Source organism: Gadus macrocephalus, chromosome 5 (assembly GCF_031168955.1).
Source record: "Gadus macrocephalus chromosome 5, ASM3116895v1".
Classification (NCBI taxonomy): domain Eukaryota; kingdom Metazoa; phylum Chordata; class Actinopteri; order Gadiformes; family Gadidae; genus Gadus; species Gadus macrocephalus.
Window position 1 is genome coordinate 16050305 of NC_082386.1, and position 21284 is coordinate 16071588.

At 44.5% G+C, this 21284-nt stretch overlaps 1 protein-coding gene across 2 annotated transcripts in view; it reads right to left on the reverse strand.

The window, feature by feature from the left end:
* The window catches only part of ctsl.1 (cathepsin L.1), a 4300-nt gene extending 593 nt beyond the window's left edge, over positions 1-3707 (reverse strand). For both annotated transcript variants that reach the window (XM_060052763.1, XM_060052764.1), the window contains exons 1-7: positions 3571-3707; positions 3207-3307; positions 2965-3107; positions 2249-2446; positions 1685-1876; positions 913-1078; positions 462-567 (exon numbers count right to left, since the gene is read on the reverse strand). In XM_060052763.1, coding sequence (XP_059908746.1) covers positions 462-567; positions 913-1078; positions 1685-1876; positions 2249-2446; positions 2965-3107; positions 3207-3306 — 905 coding nt within the window. In that variant the 5' untranslated portion in view covers position 3307; positions 3571-3707. The remainder of the gene's footprint in view (positions 1-461; positions 568-912; positions 1079-1684; positions 1877-2248; positions 2447-2964; positions 3108-3206; positions 3308-3570) is intronic.
* Positions 3708-21284: the final 17577 nt, after the last annotated feature.

Consider the following 21284-nt stretch of genomic DNA (forward strand, 5'->3'; position numbering starts at 1 on the left):
ATGTGTATATATATATATATATATATATATATATATATATATTGATAGAAACACAGTGGAAGAGGAATAGGGCATCTTCCACAGTGGTCTAATAGTGTTCTTCCATAGTTCTAATAGGTCAGAATGAATGGAACATCTCTTTGGTTTCTGACCTTGAGTAATTATGATTTTAAAATCCTATTTCTCCACGTTAGTAAGTTAAATTATTAAGAATAATTTATTTTTTATTAAGGATTAAGATTAATGTTAATGTTTGAACTAAGATCATTGTCTTCCCTCAATTCACTACCAATGGATCTATAGGCAACATGACCTCAGTAATGAAAATAATTAATGTTAATATTTGTTCACAGCACTCAAAAATAGCTGTAATTGCCCCCACCCCCCTATGTAACACACCTTCTCTGCGGTTCAGGGGTCAGTGGGAAGAGTAGACTGGGACAGTTAGATGTGGACCATACCTGTTCTTCACCAGCCAATAGTCTTGGTTTTTGACACTCCCGTATCCAACAGCCAGAACACCATGGTCCAACTCTGTGCTACTGCAATCAGGCTCATCATACACACCTACACACATTCACACACACACAACGGGTTAACGAAGACTGATGAACTCTTTGTGCTTTATATCTCATTGCAATTTCAGGATAACATCTACAGTATGTCATATGCATTTATGTTTTTCATGCTTATTTTTTATTTAATGATGTGTATTGGCTCTGTTGACTACTGTTTGCAAACCAATTGCCCCTTGGGGACGATAAAGACGATCCTATCCTATCCCAAAACTGTGGTTCAGATGCAGGCCCAACATTTGTGGTGCGAGTGTGACCTGTCTTTCTCCCTGCGATGTGTTTGCGTCGACAGGAGACACACGGCCCCGTCGACCTCATCACTACGTCCGTCTCTCACCTGATTGGTAGAGCTGGAACGAGGACTGGGAGGCGTCGATGGCGATGGACACGGGTCCCACCGTGGCCAGGGCCTTCTGTAGTGCCTTCTCGTCGCCGGTTCTGATATCCCTGTAGCCCGAGCATGTGGCTCCGACGGTGTCGGGGTTGAAGCGGCACTGTCCGTCCTAAGAGACAGAACCACGGGTTGTTGGGGTAAACCGTCGAGGCGCAACCGTTGGTAGCCGTTAGTGATCAATGTGTCAAAAGTGCCGTGTAGATGAAGTTTAATCGAAGTGTGAAGTCATATGTTAATGTGTGGGTCAACGTGGGACAGTTTTTCAGATTACTTGAGTTAAAATAGAAAGGACTTACGTTATCATTAAAATATGGATAATCTTCTTATCCATTCAAATTTTAATTATCAACAATGTCAGTACTGACATTGTTGATAGGGCATATATTTAGCTGTTAAGATCACTGGAAACATAATGCAATGTTGTCTAGGACACATCTTTTGGAACCACAAACACTTTGGTTTTCAATAATACTATAGTACTGTAAACGATAAACATATGTGGGCAGAATCTGCTGCTGATGATGATGATGATGATGATGATGATGATGACGATGCAGGGAACCATTTTCATATCTCTGAGAAATGACGCAGTGCATCACCACCACCACCACCACCACCATCACCACCATCACCACCACCACCACCACCACCACCACCACCATCTACACCACCATCTACACCACCATCTACACCACCATCTACACCACCCACTGACCTCAGCCTCATAGGGGTAGGAGTCCTCTGTGTCGAGGCCTTTACTGGCCATGATGTATTCAAAGGCACTGTCCATCAGACCCCCCATGCACCCCAAGTTGCCATAACCCCCGGAGCAGTCCACCAGCTGCTGCTCGCTCAGGGACACCAGTTTGCCCGTCTTCCTGAAGGTCTGGCCCTCCAGAGAGCCTGTCTGTGGACAGGGGAGGAAGATGAGGAAGAGGAGGAAAAAGTAGATGATGAAGTATAGATGTAAAGCTGGCGCATCTGAACAACGTTTATGTGCATTCATACATCAACACAACACATTTATATAGCGCTTTTATCCAAAGCGCTTTACAATATTGCCTGACATTCACCCATTCATGCACAAATTCACACAAGGACGGCAGAGGTAAACCATGCATAGTGACAGCCATCTCGTCGGGAGCAGTTACTGGTTAGGTGTCTTGCTCAGGGACACCTCGACACTCAGACAGCAACCTTGCGGTTACAAGCCAACCCGCTGTACCTCCTATGATAGTGCCCCCCCCTCCCACACATACACATATACAGTGTTACATACTGTGCTGAAAGCCCAGCAGGAACCACAATGCTTCTGGTTCTTGACTTCGGTGACGTAGCCCTTGTCCCTCCAGTCCACGGCGGGAGGCAGGTCAGCGCCCTCCGGCTGGGTGAGGAAGGCGGAGCCATGGCGGGAGGCGGAGGTGTTGAAGGACTTCAGGCAGCCGCGGGCGATCAGTTGCTTGTACTCCTCGTTTTCCTTTCAGGGGGAAAGACAACAGTTTTCGTGTGAAATGCTTGGGTTGAAAGGTGAATATATGACTGCAGATTTGCAAAGGTGTTGTCGTTTGTTATACAGGTGATTATGTAAGGGATAATGTATAGAACACCGGTCATTATCGGGAAAATAAGGGCTTAATAAATATGGCTTATTTTCGATAATGACCGGGGACGTTCTATACATTATCCCGCTTATTACACGGCTACTTGCCAAAACGATAAGTAACCCAATGACTTGTGGAGTGATACGAAAGACGGCCAAAAATCCACTTTCCTTGACAGCGGTCAATTAGACTTAGCAATGGTCAATTATCAAGTATAATACACCGCCGGAAGTTGTGAAGGGCTCATGCAAGTGAACGGAGCGTTCCACAGTATTGAAAAAGAGCTGTGTAATGAATGATTATATGATATGGTTATCAGTTTTTAAAGGGTGATGTTACACTTTGGCCGGTCGCGGCCATTAGCGCGGTGGTGTTTTTTTTTGCAGTGACCTACCATATCAGCGAAGTATGTCATGCCCAGGCGGTAGGACTTGATCTCCTGGTCGGCCAGCATGTTGTGGACCAGCACCAGCTTACGGTTGCTGAGCCAGGTCAGCTTGCGCTGGGCCTCCTCGGAGGGGGAGCTGTAAGACTTCCCTGTCCGCACACAAAGGAAGCATTACAATGGAGAAAGTTCAGGGAAAGGACACACTGTAGTTCTACACACTTCTGGGTTTGAATGTGAATTAATGTTACCAAATTGAAGTTTCCATGCGTGGAACTCCAGGTCCTCAAGGGACAGGCTGGCACAACTGGCCACAGCCAGCAACATAGAGACAGCCACCAAAAGCTTCATCCTGTGTGACACACAGAGCCAGACACATGGTATACACACACAGACACAGGTTCACAAATGGTTACTTTGAAACGTCTCCATTAGGTTGTGACTGGAAGGAAACCAAACTTGACTTTGCTTGATTTGGTTCCTTATTTTCTTCAACTGCCTCCGACGTCTGTCTATCAGCACCTGCATGTGTTTAGGAGCCAATAGTCTGTCCGTCTGTCTGTCCCTCCGTCTGTCTGTGTGTCTCTCTGTATAGTGTGTGCCGAAGCTTCTTACCTGGCTGTTTCAGATAGAGAGTGTAGTTAAGCCCTCAGAGCAACATCCTTATATACGCTGTTTTCTGTTACGGGGTAGTGACCATAATGCCTTGTCAGCATGTCATAAACACATAAAGCCCATCAGAAAGTGTAAGAGAGAGAGAGAGAGAGAGAGAGAGAGAGAGAGAGAGAGAGAGAGAGAGAGAGAGAGAGAGAGAGAGAGAGAGAGAGAGAGAGAGAGAGAGACACACACAGAGAGACAGAGACAGAGAGATAGACAGAGAGAGAGAGAGAGAGAGAGAGAGAGAGAGAGAGAGAGAGAGAGAGAGAGAGAGAGAGAGAGATACTGATTGTTCAGCATTTATTTTAGGAGAACTGAAAATTGTATATCACAATATTTTTTTACCAGATTTCAAAATGACATGGGAACCCTTCACAATTTCAAATGTTACCGACATATCGAAACTTCATTTTTAGATTCTGTTCTTTAGGAAATTACACAATGTGAATAACCATGAGCCTTAGTGCTTTCAACTACAGGAGGGATTTGTTTATTGCCTGTCTGACAAAAATCCCCCTGATTAGCTCTGAGACTGTCTGTCCATCACAAGACATTTGTGTCAGCAGCATACATACTGTTTCACTATAAAAAAGAGTGTTAAGCTATAAACACAGAGCGGGTCAAAAAACAAGCTAAACATTTACAGGACAGTCAAATTTCTAAACTTTATTGTTGAGAGTACAATATGGCAAAGAGCACATTCACAAATGCACATAGAGTCACACACACACACACACACACACACACACACACACACACACACACACACACACACACACACACACACACACACACACACACACACACACACACACACACACACACACACACAGTATATGAATATGTGCTTGTAATTGCAAATCAAACCAATTTGTCACTGTTAATGAAAATTTTGCTCAGTCTTTTTGCCTAACCAAATTTTTCACACAGACGGAAAACATTCACAGAACAAAGAAGGTGACGTGTATATGTGCATGTGTATGTTTGTGTGTGTGTGTGTGTGTGTGTGTACTCGTGTTGTTGTGTATTAGAATTCATTGACATGTTTTACATTTTGCTTTCAACTTCCACTTGACCCTGCGACTTTGTCTCGTCATCCTCATTAATGTGTCAAATCCTGCAATCAATTACCTGAAATGTATGATGAAGATGTACCATTAGGGTTTTAGCCTACAAACAACCCGGTATCACCTGATTTTGTGCTCATGCACATGAAATGAATCGATTGAGTCGTGTCATAGCAGCACCAGATGACATAACATGGCTCCCGAAAACATCACTGACTGTGGAAACTTAACACTCGATTTCAAGCAACTTGGATTCTGTGCCTCTTCATTCTTTCTCCAGACTCCTGGACCTTGATTTGCATATTAAATGAGAGACAGACCACTGAGCGACAGACAAGAGTTCTCTTCGTCTAGGTAAGACCCTTCTGACGTTGTCTCCGTTTCAGGAGCAGCTTGACATGAGGAATGCGACAGTTGTAGTAGCCAATGTCCTGGATACATCTGTGCGTTGTGGCTCCTGATGCACTGCCTCCTGCCTAGTCCACTCCTTGTGAAGCTCCCACACATTTTTTAATGGCCTTTACTTGACAATCCTCTCAGGGCAGCTGTTATGCCTGTTGCTTGTGCTGCTTTTTCTACCACACTTTCTCCCTCCACTCAACTTTCTATGAATATGCTTTGATACAGCACTCTGTTAAAAGCTTCTTCTTTACCGATGACCATTTGAGGCTTAGCCTCGTGGAGGGTGTCAATGACTGTCTTCTGCACAACTGTCAAGTCAGCAGACTTCCCCATGATTGTGAAGTCTACTGAATCAGTTTCCCAATGTGAAGGAAGCATGCTCAACGGCTGCCCTTTTAAGGATGCTACGTCATTGAACGCCGACAAGCACTGTTCCAATGTTGAGAACACTCGAAATTCGCGCCCTTTTCGCATCCTTTATTTTTGAGAATTCCGAGATTTTTCAAGGATGCGTCGATGGATCCTCAACGAGCCAAAATACCCACAATCCTTTGCATTCACACGCTGCGCGGGACCTATTTAAAAATGGTGTACAAGGCTAACGTGGGTAGAGACAAAAAACACGTCAAAAGTTCGGATGGAGGGATTGTACTTCGCCACCCGAGGTTAATGAACTCCACCGAGTGGGTGGAGAACAAGCAGCGGTGCGGCCTCAGGTGTCATACGGGGATCATTTTAATGATTACCCGTGGCTTCTAAATGCAAGTACAAATTAGCTTATTCTGCGCAAAGCTAAAGGCATGCAAGTATTTGGTCTCATTCAAAACAGGTAATGCTTCACATTCCATATGATGAGGCTTTCTGTGCAAAGACTGTGGCTAGACTAAGAGCATTCTTTTTCAGAGACATGCTTCCTTTTGTTTCAGACGAGTATAATGAAGGTCGCCTGTTGCTTTGTGAGCGTTATATGCAGTTATGCAAATGATTAATATATACTACTTAACTACTTGTACATATTTATTGGCTATTGTTTTTAATGCAATTAGTTTTTAGTATTATGTCAAAGCATTAACTCAATCATTAAAGGATTTAGCAAATGCCTCAAATGTGTCAAGTTTATTTTATTGACCCTCTCTGACAAAGACATCATGTTTGTGTATAAAGGTACAGATATCAGTTAAAGTTTGTTATAGATTTGTAAAAATGAACAATATAAACAAGAGAAACAACATTTTAACCATGTAACCATTACAACTGATTTAACTTATAACTGATTGAACATATTTCTCCTCATCTTCTTGTATAATGTCCCCACGAAGATTACATAGACCTGCAGACTCTCAGAATCTTGTCAAATTTCGGGGCAAGGTTAATGTTTGAGAGACTGTTCTGGAGTTCTTCAGGCGGCGTATGACCCTCTCAACGTGCACTCGGACGTCGGCTATGCGCCTCGTGTTGGTGGTGTCTTCTTCGGACAAGGGAAGGCCTCTCCTGGTGAAAGCTGACAGGACGAGCTTAACTTTACGTTCAAACAGAAGATCTTGGATAACAACTCCTGGGTCAGCCATCACCTCATCACCTGGACAAAGATACTCCAGAAACCCTGAGTTGGCTGTGATCAACTTGTCACTGCATCTCCCACCTTGTGCTGAACATAATCAAACCACATGGTGCAATAGCTATGAGGAACTTGATTGTATTATGTCCATAGTAATGACTGTAAAGACTCGCCTCTAGAGTCCAGATTGTGAGCCTTCTGAAGAGCGGTCTCAGAACAGTCGATTACGCATGTGGTTAATGGATAAAGTTCCTTGAAGCTCTGTGGCATCGTTGCCTGGATCGTCTCCATGGGCAGCCATGGAACATAGCACCTCATCTTCTCCTCCATGAAGTCCAGCCACTGAAAGATTATCCTACTGACCACAGACTGAGACACTCTGAACCTCTCTGCGATGTCGTCCAGCCATAGGTTCAGCCGGAGCTCCATCAGGGTCATCAACAGTTGATCCTTGGGATGTAGCTGAGAGATGATGCATCCTTCGTTCAGGTTGTCGGATAAAGCCTCAAAGGCATCCACTGACAACCCAGTGTACAGGGTTCCCGCCTGGGCTCCCGTCTCGTTCTTCCAGTGCTGCTCGCCAGATTGGTGTCAGGAGTGGAATTGGCCTGCGCACGCGGTGAGGGACTCGAGAACGACGGTCGAGCCCATGGAGAACGATGCACCCTGCGTAACGTTACGGGAGCGCAGCGCCCCCCTGTGGCCACGACCGGGAGGGCTGGAGAACCAGCAGCTGCCTACCACCCCCTGGTGGCAAGAACAGCGGTTAGGCTGCCGAAGTTTTCCGGGGCAACGGCACTGGAGCCATACCTGGCTCAGTTCCGTCCTGCTGAGTGGCACAACGGCTGGGGTGCCGAGGAGGCCGTCATCCACCTTGCGCTGGCCTTGGAGGGGACGGCAGCACGGGTGCTGCTCGACCTGGACCAAGCGGACAAGCGAGACCTTCAGGCCCTGACCAGAGCACTGGAGAGGCGGTTCGGTGAGCGAATCTTCAGCAACCAGAGCCGGCAGTTGCTGGCTTCTCACCGCCGCAAGGAGGAGGAGACCCTGCAACACGGCCTTTAAAGGCAACTCTCGTAGCCGTGCGTCGTAAGGGGCGCGAGAGTTGCATAACCGCTTAACACGGGCTCCTGTCTCGTTCTTCCCGCTCTGCTCGCCACAATATGTAAGCAGGTGGTGTTTAAACAAACTACTTTCGCCAATAACAATTTCAACAATTTAACACTGGAGCAATATTAAAAAGCAGAAGTGGAAGCCATTCCACCCTAGCAAGTCGTTCCAAACTCTTAACGCTACAAACACTAGGCCGCACTCTAGCCTCCTCTAGAGAGAGACTAGCAAGTGTTCTAGCAAGGCTGCAGCCTTCACTTTGGGAAACAGCCTCAGGGACCATTAAAAGACTCAGGAAACCGTTGTAGGTATTTTGAGGTGTTTAGCTGATTAGAGTTTGACACGTTAAGTCTACTATATTGAGCTTTTTCACTATATTCAAATTTTCGGAGATACTGAATTTTGGGGTTTTCATGAGCTGTCAAGCCAGGTTCATCAAGATGAATAAAAATAAAGGCGTGAAATATTTCACTTTGGAGGAATCTATATATTGAGTTTCACCTCCCGTATTGCTCGACACAATATCTAAAACCTGGAGAGACTCCTCTAAAGATGCATATATTTAAAAGTGCCATCAAAAGGAAACAGCCTGCAAGGCGTAAGTGATTTTTAGACAAGGTAAATAGGCTTTTATCAAAGAGGCGTAATAGAAGGGGCGAAAGCAGGTGTATCTCCTTAAGCTTATAATGGGCACTGGCGTGCATACCCATAATTAACTTAAATAGCTCCCTGTTCGCACCCCATGCCTCTATGATAAAGCCCAAATCACATCGACCAAAAGTGTCGTAATGACAAAAACAAACCACAAGAGTTCGCTGTTTACTTTACCTTGACCGCTATTCGAACTAAGTAGAAATACATATTTCATTAGCCTAGTTAAATTAAAGAGTTTTAAATGATGGTAACATCTTAAGTTTGTTCCTTTTCAACGAAGGTCTGTAACTAAGCAATTTTTTTATACCGTTATTTTGTAAAAAAAAAAAAACTCAGGGGTGTGTATCGTTGTTTGAATAGGAAACACAGGATAAAAACCTCTGTTCTGCTACAAGGGTGGCTATTACATGCCCCGAAAATTGTGCAACTTGAAGCTGGCGTTGAAACGATGTAAGACCTCAACTCCGCAGCTGTGACATTAATAGGATACTGGGTAATGGAAAAGCAACTTGAATGTGATCCCGGTATAAACTGTCTAATTTAATTACTCAAGAGGAATTTCCAAAGCTTAGAGGCATCCAACCCAGTCTCACCAATATGCGTACAGATCGCACGGTTTGACACTTTCAAAATGCGTGCAGTAGGCCTACATACGCCAAATGACCATTTCGCGTGCATATGATACGCAAAACCCAGCATTATGTGGAGGGCGGATGCGTCCATTTCGCGTGCATATGATACGCAAATCCCAGCATTAACTGAATGGGAAATGCAATATTTTAGGACAGATTCACCATTAAACGTGTTTCTAATGACATTTCTAGCGAGAAATTTACTTTTCCCTTGAATAATCTTCAGTCAGTGAATGTGTATGATCTTTATTAATCTTTATTATCTGAATGGGAAATGCAATATTTTAGGACCGATTCACCGTTAAACGTGTTTCTAATAACGTTTCTAGCGAGAAATATACTTTTTACTTGCATAATCTTCAGTCAGTGATTGTGTCTGATCTTTAGTTTTATAGTTATTAGGAAGATTTTATCGGCTCGCTCGCATGTTTCAACGACGTCAGGTTGCTGCTTTCGCTAAACTAGCAGCTCACGTGTTTCCTGCGTTTGTGTTATTAAACCGTTACTTTATGTAACCTTTAATGATATCATCTTGTTAGAAACACGTATATCTGAGAGCCAACCCAGTCGACAAAAGCATACGTTGACAGTACTGCGGTCAAGTGAGCCGCCATTCGTTCATCCGCGGTTAAACCAGCCGTCACACAAAATCTTCGTGCGCTTTTCCTCTAAACAGCCTTTGGTGGTATCTCGCAACGTTTTCAAAATAAAACCCTTCACCTACGTGTGTAGATATATAGAACACTAGCTGTCTTACGGCGGCGTCTAGAATGTCCGCACTTGCGGACATCTTGCCAGTCAGCTGCTCACCCATAACATTGTGTTGGTAGTGGTACTGTATGTAGGCTACTTTATAAATAACCATAACTTGCTAAATTTTCAACCGTTTTCCCAACGGTTTGGTTTCTTACAAACCTTATTAACGTGGTTATAATACCTATAGAACATTTCAATTTTTTTTAGAATCTAACATAATTATTCATCAGTATCATGTAGCCTATGCAGTGCCGTTGTTGTGTCGAGATCGTTTTCCCCGTCGAGATGTGTTTCCCCTAGTCCCCGCCCCCGTCCGAAAATACCCGAAGAGCGAAGGAAGCGCGCGTACACAAAAAGCTCGCCCACGAGCTGCTGTGCTCGTACCACAGAGGCACTTTGGAGAGAGCTAAGGTTCAAAACTGACTTTCTTGAGCGAGTTTTATCTGAAGATGTTGTATTGTAGATTTCTATCAATAAAAAATATTATTTTTGTGAGAGACTTTTCATTTTGAATGTTATGGACTTTTGGAAGGAAGTGTGCTCATTCATAATACTGTCAGATACTGTTCCCCCTCTGTTCCATAGGAAAGGAGGCTCACACATCTTTGAAATTCATACTGCTGACTTATTTCCCCACAACAGATAAGTGCTGTGATTTTCAGGCTGATATCACTAAATTTGACCATTTAGAACAGGGGGAACGCATCCTGACAGCTTGGAATATTACTGTCAGATACCGTTCCCCCTCTGTTCCATAGGAAAGGAGGCTCACACATCTTTCAAATTCATACTGCTGACTTATTACCCCACAACAGATAAGTGCTGTGATTTTCCATTTTGTCACACACCGGGTCAGGTAGTGGCAAAACAAAGGGAGTCCACACATGACATAAAGAGAAACTAGTTTATTAGTAACCCTAGTTTATTTAAGTAATGATACTTAAAACCACATGGCGGGTGGAAGACGGAGCCCAGCGCCCAGCCTAGAAGCAGCAACAAAGAGAGCCAACACATGGCTACCCAGCCCTTAAATCTCTGGATCCCTATACCCCACAGGTGTGGCCAATTGGCCTGACGCCCTTTCCCAATCTCCACCCACAACCAATAGGCAGAGAGAGGGGCAGGGCGTCACACCCCCCCCCTACAGAAAAGGGGCCCCACCACATTATCCCCCCCACACCTCCCCATCTACCCCCGTTCTCCACTCAGCAACCTGGATCCTAGGAGCACATTAAGAGTAGTGAGAAGGTAGACATTTTCTTGGGGGTTGGAGGGGGACCAGAAAGTGGAGGGGGTGGAGGCGGAGGGAGGAGGAGGCGCTGACAGGAGACCAGGCCGGGACAGTCGTTTTTCAGGTGGTCTTTGACGTCCTCCTCGTCAGTGTACTCCGAAGGCTCGTCCCCGGCCTTCATCAACCGACCCACGTAGGCGTACTTCTCCATGAACTGCATCTCCCAATCGCGGACGCTCTCCATCTGCACGGCGTTGAGGTCCGACAGGCCGTCGTACTGGTCCAGCAGTGTGTCCTTCTCCAGGCAGAAGGTGTAATAAATGCACAAATTTCCTTTGCCCGCTTAGACAGGGGAACCTGCCAATAACCTTTCAAAAGGTCAAACTTAGTCACATAAACGGCAGACCCCACCTGATCTATACAGTCTTCCATGCGGGGAAGAGGAAACACATCTGGCTTCGTAACGTTATTAACTTTACGAAAATCAGTACATGGCCTAACAGTTGTGTCCGGCTTACTGACCAACAGACACGGCGATGCCCAACTTCCACTCCCAACTTCTCCCATACCGACCAACTCTTTACCATACCGACCAACTCATCTCCATACCGACCAACTCATCTCCATACCGACCAACTCATCTCCATGCCAACCAACTCATCTCCATACCAACCAACTCATCTCCATACCAACCAACTCATCTCCATACCAACCAACTCATCTTCATACCAACCAATTCATCGCCATACCAACCAACTCATCTTCGAGACAAAGCTCTTCACAATACCTGGTGTCTAGGACAATCATTTTTCCAGTGCCCTCGCTCATGGCAGTAATTGGTCTTTAGTACACTGATCCAGTAGTGCTACTGACGGTGAGTCAACAAATTTATCCACTGTAGACGCCATACCTGGACTACCTACACTCACACAATAGAATAGGAGAAAGAAAAAAAACAAAAACAATATCAGCTGGAACCACTAACAAAGTCTGTGACAGCCAAACCGATATGGAACCTCCCCAGCCCTGACTAACATTAGCGACCCCATAACTACCTTAACTCCATCCCTAGTCTTCGTGCCGCTACTGATGGGGGGTATTTATGCACTTTAGCCCACCGGGAAGAAAAAGGCAACTGGCAATCAGCGACCCTCTCTTACACCGGGGATGTGCTCCCGAGACAACCGCTCTACCCACTTTTGCAGCCACACTAAAATTCCCCAAGACCAGTCCCCCTATTGGAAACCAGTCTTCTTAGCCTCACAGGGGATTCATGGTTCCATACCACATTACAAGACTGTCCCCAATAACCTAACTCAAAGTTCCAACCTTGATTTTATTGACTACAACCAAAACACTAACCTTTAAGCAAAAAAAACAAAACATAGGACACAATGCTCTACTACTTCCAAACTCCACCGACCAAATCCCTCCTAAAACTGAAATCCAAACGACAAAAGTCACATGTGGAACTCCCAACACTGGCAGCTACTGACTTGGCTTCAACAGGTGCTACCAATAAGCCAATCAATCCTTTGAAACCAAACAACTTACTAATGCAAAACTACAATTCCTAACAGGAACACAAAGGAAATGCCAGCACACAAACCATATTCAGACCATCCAGGCTGAATTGGACCAAATGACCCTTACCAAACTAAACAATTGGACGAGCCCCCATTTGGTCACACACCGGCCTCCAGGCCAGCCTGGAGGCAGAGGCCAGCCTGGAGGCGGCGGTGGCCTGGAGGTCTTGGAGGGGTCCAACCTGGAAGGGGCGGCATGGAGGGCCAGGTGGCGGCTCCTCATCCAGTAAAATTAAACTCATCTTCAGTGCATCCATGATGAAAGGGGAGAAATGTTCCAGTGTGCAACTGGAACTTGTGTCTCACATTTCAGAAGGGCCTGGAGGCGGCCAACCTGGAAGGCCTGGAGACGGCCGAGGTCCTGGAGGCAACGGCGGTCCTGGAGGCAACGGCGGGCCTGGAGGTGGAGGCCAACCTGGAGGTCCTGGAGTCGGTGGGCCTGGAGGCGGCGGTTGGGTCCAACCTGGAGGGCCTGGAGGCGGTGGTTGGGACCAACCTGGAGGTGGTGGTTGGGACCAACCTGGAGGTCCCGGCGGTGGCGTCCACCTGGCGGCGGTCAGCCTGGAGGGCCCGGCGGCGGTCAGCCTGGAGGGCCCGGCGGCGGTCAGCCTGGAGGGCCCGGCGGCGGCGGTCATCCTGGAGGGCCTGGCGGCGGCGGCGTCCTGGAGGGCCCGGTGGCGGCGGCGTCCTGGAGGGCCCGGTGGCGGCGGCGTCCTGGAGGGCCCGGTAGCGGCGACGTCCTGGAGGGCCCAGCGGCGGCGTCCTGGAGGGCCCGGCGGTGGCGGCGTCCTGGAGGGCCCGGCGGCGGCGGCGTCCTGGAGGGCCCGGTGGCGGCGGCTCCTCATCCAGTAAAGCTAAACTCTTCTCCAGTGCATCATGAACGGGGAGGAATGTCCGGGGTGCAAATAGAACTTGTGTCACATTTCAGAAGAAATGAGGCGACGTTGCGGAGGTCCAGGCGGTTGGCCCGGTGGAGGTCCTGGAGGAGACGGTCCCGGCGGTGGAGGACGGCTGGGGGATCCGGCGGTGGAGGTCCGAAGGTGGCTCGTGATTAGACCAACCAGCTCCTCATCCATGGAAGGTAAGCTCTTCCTCCAGGTCAATCTGATCAACGAGAAAATCAAAGAGCGCAGCCATGAACTGGTGGTATCGCCATTTGGGGACTAAACTCTAATGTTTAACTCGAGTAACTGCAGTGTTTCCCCCAGCACTGTATGGTTAAGGCCGTCTTAACAGTAGGGCCCCGCCTTGACTACCAATGTAGAAAAATTATATATAAAAAATAATTATGCAATAACAAAGTGCAAAACTCGTAGGGAAAGAAAACATACTTTCCTCAAGTACAAAAAGTAGCAACTCGGGGTACATTGGAAACATGATAAGAAGAGCCTGTTTTTGATGGTTGGATCGTACACCTAAATGTTTTTACAAGAAAATATCGCCGAACCCCATGTTGGACAATGCTTGTTTTCATCCTTTCTATGTTTAGCTTTGATTTATCCTTACCTTTTCTTGTGACCCATTCCCCTTAGGTTCAATTAAGTTGACCTCTCCTTCAGGCGACTTAAAGGGAGACCAGATGTGCGGCAGCTGGGTGTCATGGTGCAGAGACCCAATGTTGGTAAATATTTACTTCCTCCTTGAACAGGCCTAACGCGTCAAACGGCAATTATATAATCCCTCCTGATCTTTATAAAGGTCTGAAGACAAGTCTTTTCTGTGAACATCTCCACTGACTAGTGTGCTCTTAATTAAATTAAAGTTAATTAAATGCAGTAACTCCAATGCACCTGGAGGCTCGTATTGAATTTTTTTTAAACCTGGTTCTCCAGCACTAGGACTGTAAATAAATGCTTGTTTTTTCGCTAATTTAAGTCTATGAAATCAAATGCTGATTGAGACCAGATGGGGCTGTTCCTGCATTTATAGACATTTGATTGCCCTTGACACTGATTCTACTTTTTGCATCAATTTACTTCACAGTACTGAACTACACCAGTGTGTCCTACTCCCATAAACCCTGAGGATCCCTGGATGGCTACACTAGCACATTAATCCACACCCAACATCAACACACAGTGCACACTCTATAGAGCTCGTAAGTCCGCCCCTTGCGGCGGGACCTCGTGAGATCGTAAGATATGACTGGGTTTCAATGGAGAGAAAGTAATTATTTTCTCCATTTTATGTTGCACCACATTTTGGGGGAAGAATGTTTGAATCAATCTTTGTCATTTATTTCCGTACTCCATATCTGTAATCCCAGCTGTTGTATTTTAACACGGTAGCTGGGAACCCTCTTTATAGGGAGCGACTAGAGGGACGAGGCTGGAATCAAACCTGAGCCTAGATCTTAACCTTCTTTCTAAACCTAATGCCGCAATTTAACCGCAAATAAAGTGAGGCCTAAAGTAACTTGACTCTCTTACCTAAACTTGCTTGCCTAAACTCGCTTGTCTAAACTCGCTTGCATAAAACCTATACTCGCTTGCATAAAACCTGAACTTGCTTGGCTAAACTCGCGTCGCTTGCCTAATACCTGAACTTGCTTGCCTAAACTCGCTTGCCTGAACTCGCTTGCCTAAACTCGCTTGCCTGAACTCGCTTGCCTAAACTCGCTTGCCTAAACTCGCTTGCCTAAACTCGCTTTCCTAAACTCGCTTGCCTAAAACCTAAACTTGCTTAGCTTGACTCGCTTGCCTGTACTCGCTTGGCTAAACTCGCTTGCATAAAAGCTAAACTCGCTTGGCTTGACTCGCTTGCCTGTACTCGCTTGGCTAATACCTGAAGTCGCTTGCCTAATACCTGAAGTCGCTTGCCTGAAGTCGCATGCCTAATACCTGAAGTCGCTTGCCTAAAACCTAAACTTGCTTGTCCAAACACGTTACACAAAGTTGACCATCCATAATCTTTAACCCAAACGAGACTTGTCCCTGGGTCGCTCCACTTTAATTTAGAAGTTTCTTCTTTTACCTCATCTGCGTTTTGAGTTTCATTCTTTGAGGGCTTGAAGTGCTTTGGAGGATATTTGAACCTTTGTTTGCCGCATCAATAAACATGCTTTATCTTTACCCATTTTGTTTTGGATTGCATTTCTATGTGTAATCCGGCCAAATGTTCAGTGTCCTTACATGTAATGTCTATGGTCTGACGATAATCTGACCTTCATGAAGCAGAATGTGTGTGAATGTTGTCCCGTGAGCTCCAGGCTCTCTGTGAGCCTGTCAACGTCTCTTTAGCAAAAAGTTGGAGAGTGAAATTCATTTTTGTTCCATTTTCATGTGTTCCTGAGTATTTCAGACCTGTGGTGTTTCACATGAGACCTTAATGGGAACTTTTCTTTTTCTGCCTGCATACGTAATGCCTACATTAGTAGGGTGATCACTGTTGATCCCAATATTGATCATTAACTACCTCATTCTTTGGGATTACAAATCATGTAATTTATGAGCATATTTGCAAATGCCTCCAAATATCAGATTGTGTAAAAACGAATGAAATGTAACCTGCTTGATTTAAAGAAAATAAAACATCCAAATATTATAAACCTGTTTTGTGTTGCTCTCTTACCATGTGGAAATGAGCAGATAGATATGTTTAGCGCTGATTTGCTGCCTCCTTTTGGTGTGGTGCTGGGATTTGTTTAAAGGCACCCAGTGCAACTTTATGTAAACATTCAATGAAAAATAAACATTCAATTTCTAGTCTTTTTTACACGTAGTAAGTTTCAATAACTCCATACCATTACATATCGACATTCAAGGAGCAAAGATGAGACGTCGTTGTGTGGTGAGAACTGATAGAAAATCGTAAACAACAATCGCCGGTGGCGGGGAGAAGCCATTTTTCCATTGACTGGAAGCCTGCTTTATTTATTGTAGGTTACAAAAAATAAAGAAAATGGCGGCATTGTTGTTGTTATCGATTTTGTATCAGTTCTCACCACACAACGACGTCTCATCTTTGCTGCTTAAATGTCGGTATGTAATGGTATGGAGTTATTGAAACATACTACGTGTAAAAAAGACTAGAAATTGAATGTTTATTTTTAAGCCTCGAAAGTTGCACTGGGTGCCTTTAATATACTATTATCATTTCCAGGATAAGTTAATAACCTAGTATAGCCTACCCGGAGAAGAAGGGATATGATGGCCAGGACAGGCTGTTTCGGTGTAAGTGAAATCCGCGAGCTGCTTATCATGTGAGAGAAGGTTATGTAGTCACATTAAAAAATACCTTGAAAGATGGGAGGCCTACGATCTACGAGAGACGCAGAGGAACTTTCCTTATGAGGCTTTTGTCGGGATAAAAAACGGGTGCTCAGCAAAATGAACAATAAGTTGAAGTTTTTGCACTTGTAAATAGTTAATTTCGTTTGTAGCCTTTACTCAGACGTGAGCTCATTCTTGCATGCGGGTGTCCGGCTTGGCAGTGTAAAAAGGCCTATACATCATCCTGCCCAACAATATGGGCAGGATCTAGACCAAGCTCTCCTAATCGGGTCAGCAATAGCCGGGTTTCAATGCCCAGTATCTGAGTTTGAATGCTACTGAATTAATGGAATGTTGCATTTTTTGTTTTACATCATAGATTCTAAATTGCGCACCAATCAATGAAACCTTATGCGGAATCGGATAGTCGGCTCTTTGCTGCACATTAAGATAAATGTAGTTGTCACACAAGCTATTTTTGTAATTATTTCAGGGGGGAAAATGCCTTGAAAAAATGTAGTAGTGCGTTCAGGATAAGGACTAATGTAGCATATGTCAGCCTAGGCCTAATCAATTGTGTTTTAATATCTTTAGCATTCATATTATTGCAGTCTAATCTTTTCGTAGGCTATTCTGTTGATGGCCTTGATGGGGAGATATTTTAACGCTTTTTAACCCTATTTTCCTGCATCATTCCTGCATCGCCCCCTCCTACGGAGCCCATTTCAGCACCGTGTCAGACAGTAGACGGTTACAATCCTAAGAACGTCGTGAGTGCAGTGAACGCGCGTTCGAAGCGCTCCAAAGAAATTTACGATGGCTTGCAAGATCCATCGTGAGAATGATCGTACGAGCATCGTTATCGGGAAACGGAGCCCTGATGCCCATGATCCTCTGTTTGTGCTTACATTGATAGATAGATTTTGGCTCTTATTATGAATATTCATGACATGCAAACATCTCGCCTCTGCTAGGCTAATAGCACTGTCCGTAACACACGCACGCACAAACACAGGACAGGAACACACACACACGGCCACGGTGGAGAGGTCATCTCTCTTATGACGTCACAATGAGCTGCATGACGTTGGAATTTTTTTCTAAGAATCTAACGTTTTTTAACGTTGTCTACTGTTGCACACATATTGAAAAACGCTTCTGAACAAAAGACATCGCTCGACGATTTCCGTCTGATTATTAATAAGCTTATTCTGTCTGTGTTGTTTCTGCAAGGAACGAACGGAAAACAAAGGTATGTTACGGTCACTTAACGAAAAAAATTAAATGATTTACTAGGGAACGGGCTGTTAAATAGGATTCATTTGTTGAGTTTATAGGCTCTGTCGTATGTGTGCGATCGTTTATCTGACGCATCGTTTCATAACGCGGCCCTCAAGTCGGACAAGTCGTTTTATTTTTCCCATCACATTTAATCGGTCACCATAATGCAAAATTGCATTATCTCAGCACTTTGAAGTGGGCTATAGACCGAATTTCACATAAGTTCAGGCACTGACTGATATGACCATACTAACTGTTGTACCGACTACTTGTACACAAGGAACCATTAGATTTTACTGTATAGATTTAGAGAAAATGTCATTTGAAAAACGTACACATGCATATTCTCGCCTTTGCAAAATTGCATTATGTCAGCAAGTGGGCTATAGACCGAATTTCACATAAGTTCAGGCACTGACTGATATGACCATACTAACTGTTGTACTGACTACTTGTACACAAAGAACCATGGGATTTTACTGTATAGATTTAGAGAAAATGTCATTTGAAAAACGTACACATGCATATTCTCGCCTTTGCAAATTGCATTATGTCAGCAATTTGAAGTGGGCTATAGACCGAATGTCACATAAGTTCAGGCACTGACTGATATGACCAAACTAACTGTTGTACTGACTACTTGACCACAAGGAACCATTTGATTTTACTGTATAGATTTTGAGAAAATGTCATTTGAAAAACGTACACATGCATATTCTGCTGGCCAATGGAGTCGAAGGTCGGCACTGGCGGCCAACTTGCCACAGTCAGCTGCTCACCCATAACACTGTGTTGACTTGGTAGTGGTACATGTACTTTTTAAATAACCTTAACCACCTTGCTACATTTTCAAACGGTTTGTTTTGTTATAAACGTCAGAGATGTAGTTACGGCACTGCATACTTGATACTGATGAATAATTATGTTAGATAAAAAAAAAATTGAAATGTTCTAAAATTGTTACAATATTATAACCACGTTAATAAGGTTAGTAAGAAACCCAACCGTTGGTAAAACGGTTGTAAATGTAGCAAGTTATGGTTATTTATAAAGTACATGTACCACTACCAACACAATGTTATGGGTGAGCAGCTGACTGGCAAGATGTCCGCAAGTGCGGACATTCTAGACGCCTCCAGCTAGTGTTCTATATATATACACACGTAGGTGAAGGGTTTTATTTTGAAAAAGTTGCGAGATACCACCCAAAGGCTGTTTAGAGTAAAGGCGCACGAAGATTTTGTGTGACGGCTGGTTTAACCGCGGATGAACGAATGGCGGCTCACTTGACCGCAGTGTTGACAGTGTACGTTTTCGTGAACCCTGGATTACGTCGCATTTCAACATAAAATAGCGTGTTATACACACACACACACACACACACACACACACACACACACACACACACACAATGCATTTCGCTGCTTAAACAACAACATATATTATATTCCCTCAAATATTATTACTTTCAAAACATTGGCCAAAGTGGAATATCTTTTTTATTTGGGCTGCTTCTAGGACATTTTGGGTGGATTTTGAACGGTATGTGGGCAGGACTTTTTTTGCCGGACCTGGCAACCCTGCGCTGTTGCCCGAGGTGCTGAAATGCTCCGGAACAGATCTGGATCCACTATGGCCAAAAGACTTGTATGCCCCCCCTCCCCCCTTAAATAAATACTATGGCAGAATAAAGAATAAATTCATGCATTATCATTCAACTTGAACATGTGTTTTTACAGTATAGCGTGGTGGAGGGATGACGTATGTTGGCCAACCCGGAAGCGTCGCCCTGGGTTCCCTTGACAAAAAGCCAACAGGGTTTTCCATTGGATTTTGGATTATTGCAGAAAAATTAGCATCTTTGAAGCACCCCCTCAAAAACTGAAAATAAATAAATAAATAAAAATATCCTCCAAAGAACGAAATGTAACCCAATGCATTCTGAATGGGAGTGTTTCTCCGATTTTTCCATGCTACACAGAACGAAGTGTAAACCCATGCAAATAAAGACTTCATGGTCATAATAATTTAAATATCATTAATCTCCTGAGTATTTTTTTCAACAGGGCTGCATCCAGTCACTTGACCGTCATGGTTGCTATGGTGGTTGCTATCGACCGCCCCCTCATACTTACATGGCTCTAAAAACCACGCGGCAAAGGAGCTGCCGTAAATTGTGTTGTTTTTGTCGTAAACTAGGGTCCGATGGTTAAAAAATAGACAGATATTCCAAGGTATCCTCAAAAGGCAGCTTGGATGTTTTTATTTTCTGCAGTTTAAATCTTCTATAACCTATTTTTGAAAGCAAAACACCAAGCTCATTGATTTAACGAGGCAGGGTTATTTGAAACAATTTATTGAATAAATATTTGTGAGAGGTCATTCCTTCTCCTGAGTTTGCTTCCTATTTATGTCTAGTGTACAACCCTACTGTCCACAAGCATCACGTAGCCATCCAACCTGCATATCTGAGAATCAGGCCTCTCTTTAATAATGACCAAACGTTATGAGAGAAATACACATTAACTTTTGTCTCATAAGCGGCGTGGTGCCGGCTCCTTTTGACCTTTTGACCCCTGACTTCTGGGGGAATAGCTGCATCAATTCATTAGTCAATCAGAAGCATGTAAATATCTTGCCGGTGGCATAAGAGGGCAAACCAGGTGTCCTTTAACATCTACACTTCCAGGCGATTGCAACGGTGTTTAATGGTAGTAATTAGCTGTCGAAATTGGAGGCCTTAATCAATAATGAGCAGCTATTGATTTGCTTCCCGATAGAAATTTGTGACAAATGACATGTTATTTAGCATCTACACGTTGAGCTGAGTCCAATGACACCGAGCATGACACTCTAGCAAATGGTAACATGTATTTTACATGGTACACCTAGGTCTAGGACATGATCTCGGTGTAGCAAGAGGGCGAGCTTGATCTCATTGGACTCAGCTTAACGTATAGATGCTAAATAACATGTAATCTGTCAAAAATCTCCATCGGGAAGCAAATCTATAGCTGGTCATTATTGATAAAGGCCTCCAAAATCGACAGCTAATTACTACCCCGAAACATATTCAAATATGATCATGTGTGGCACTGTTGCAATCGCCTCGAAACGTAGATGTCAAAGGACACCTTGTTTGCCCCGTTACGCCACCGGGAAGAAATTTTCATACTTCTAATGG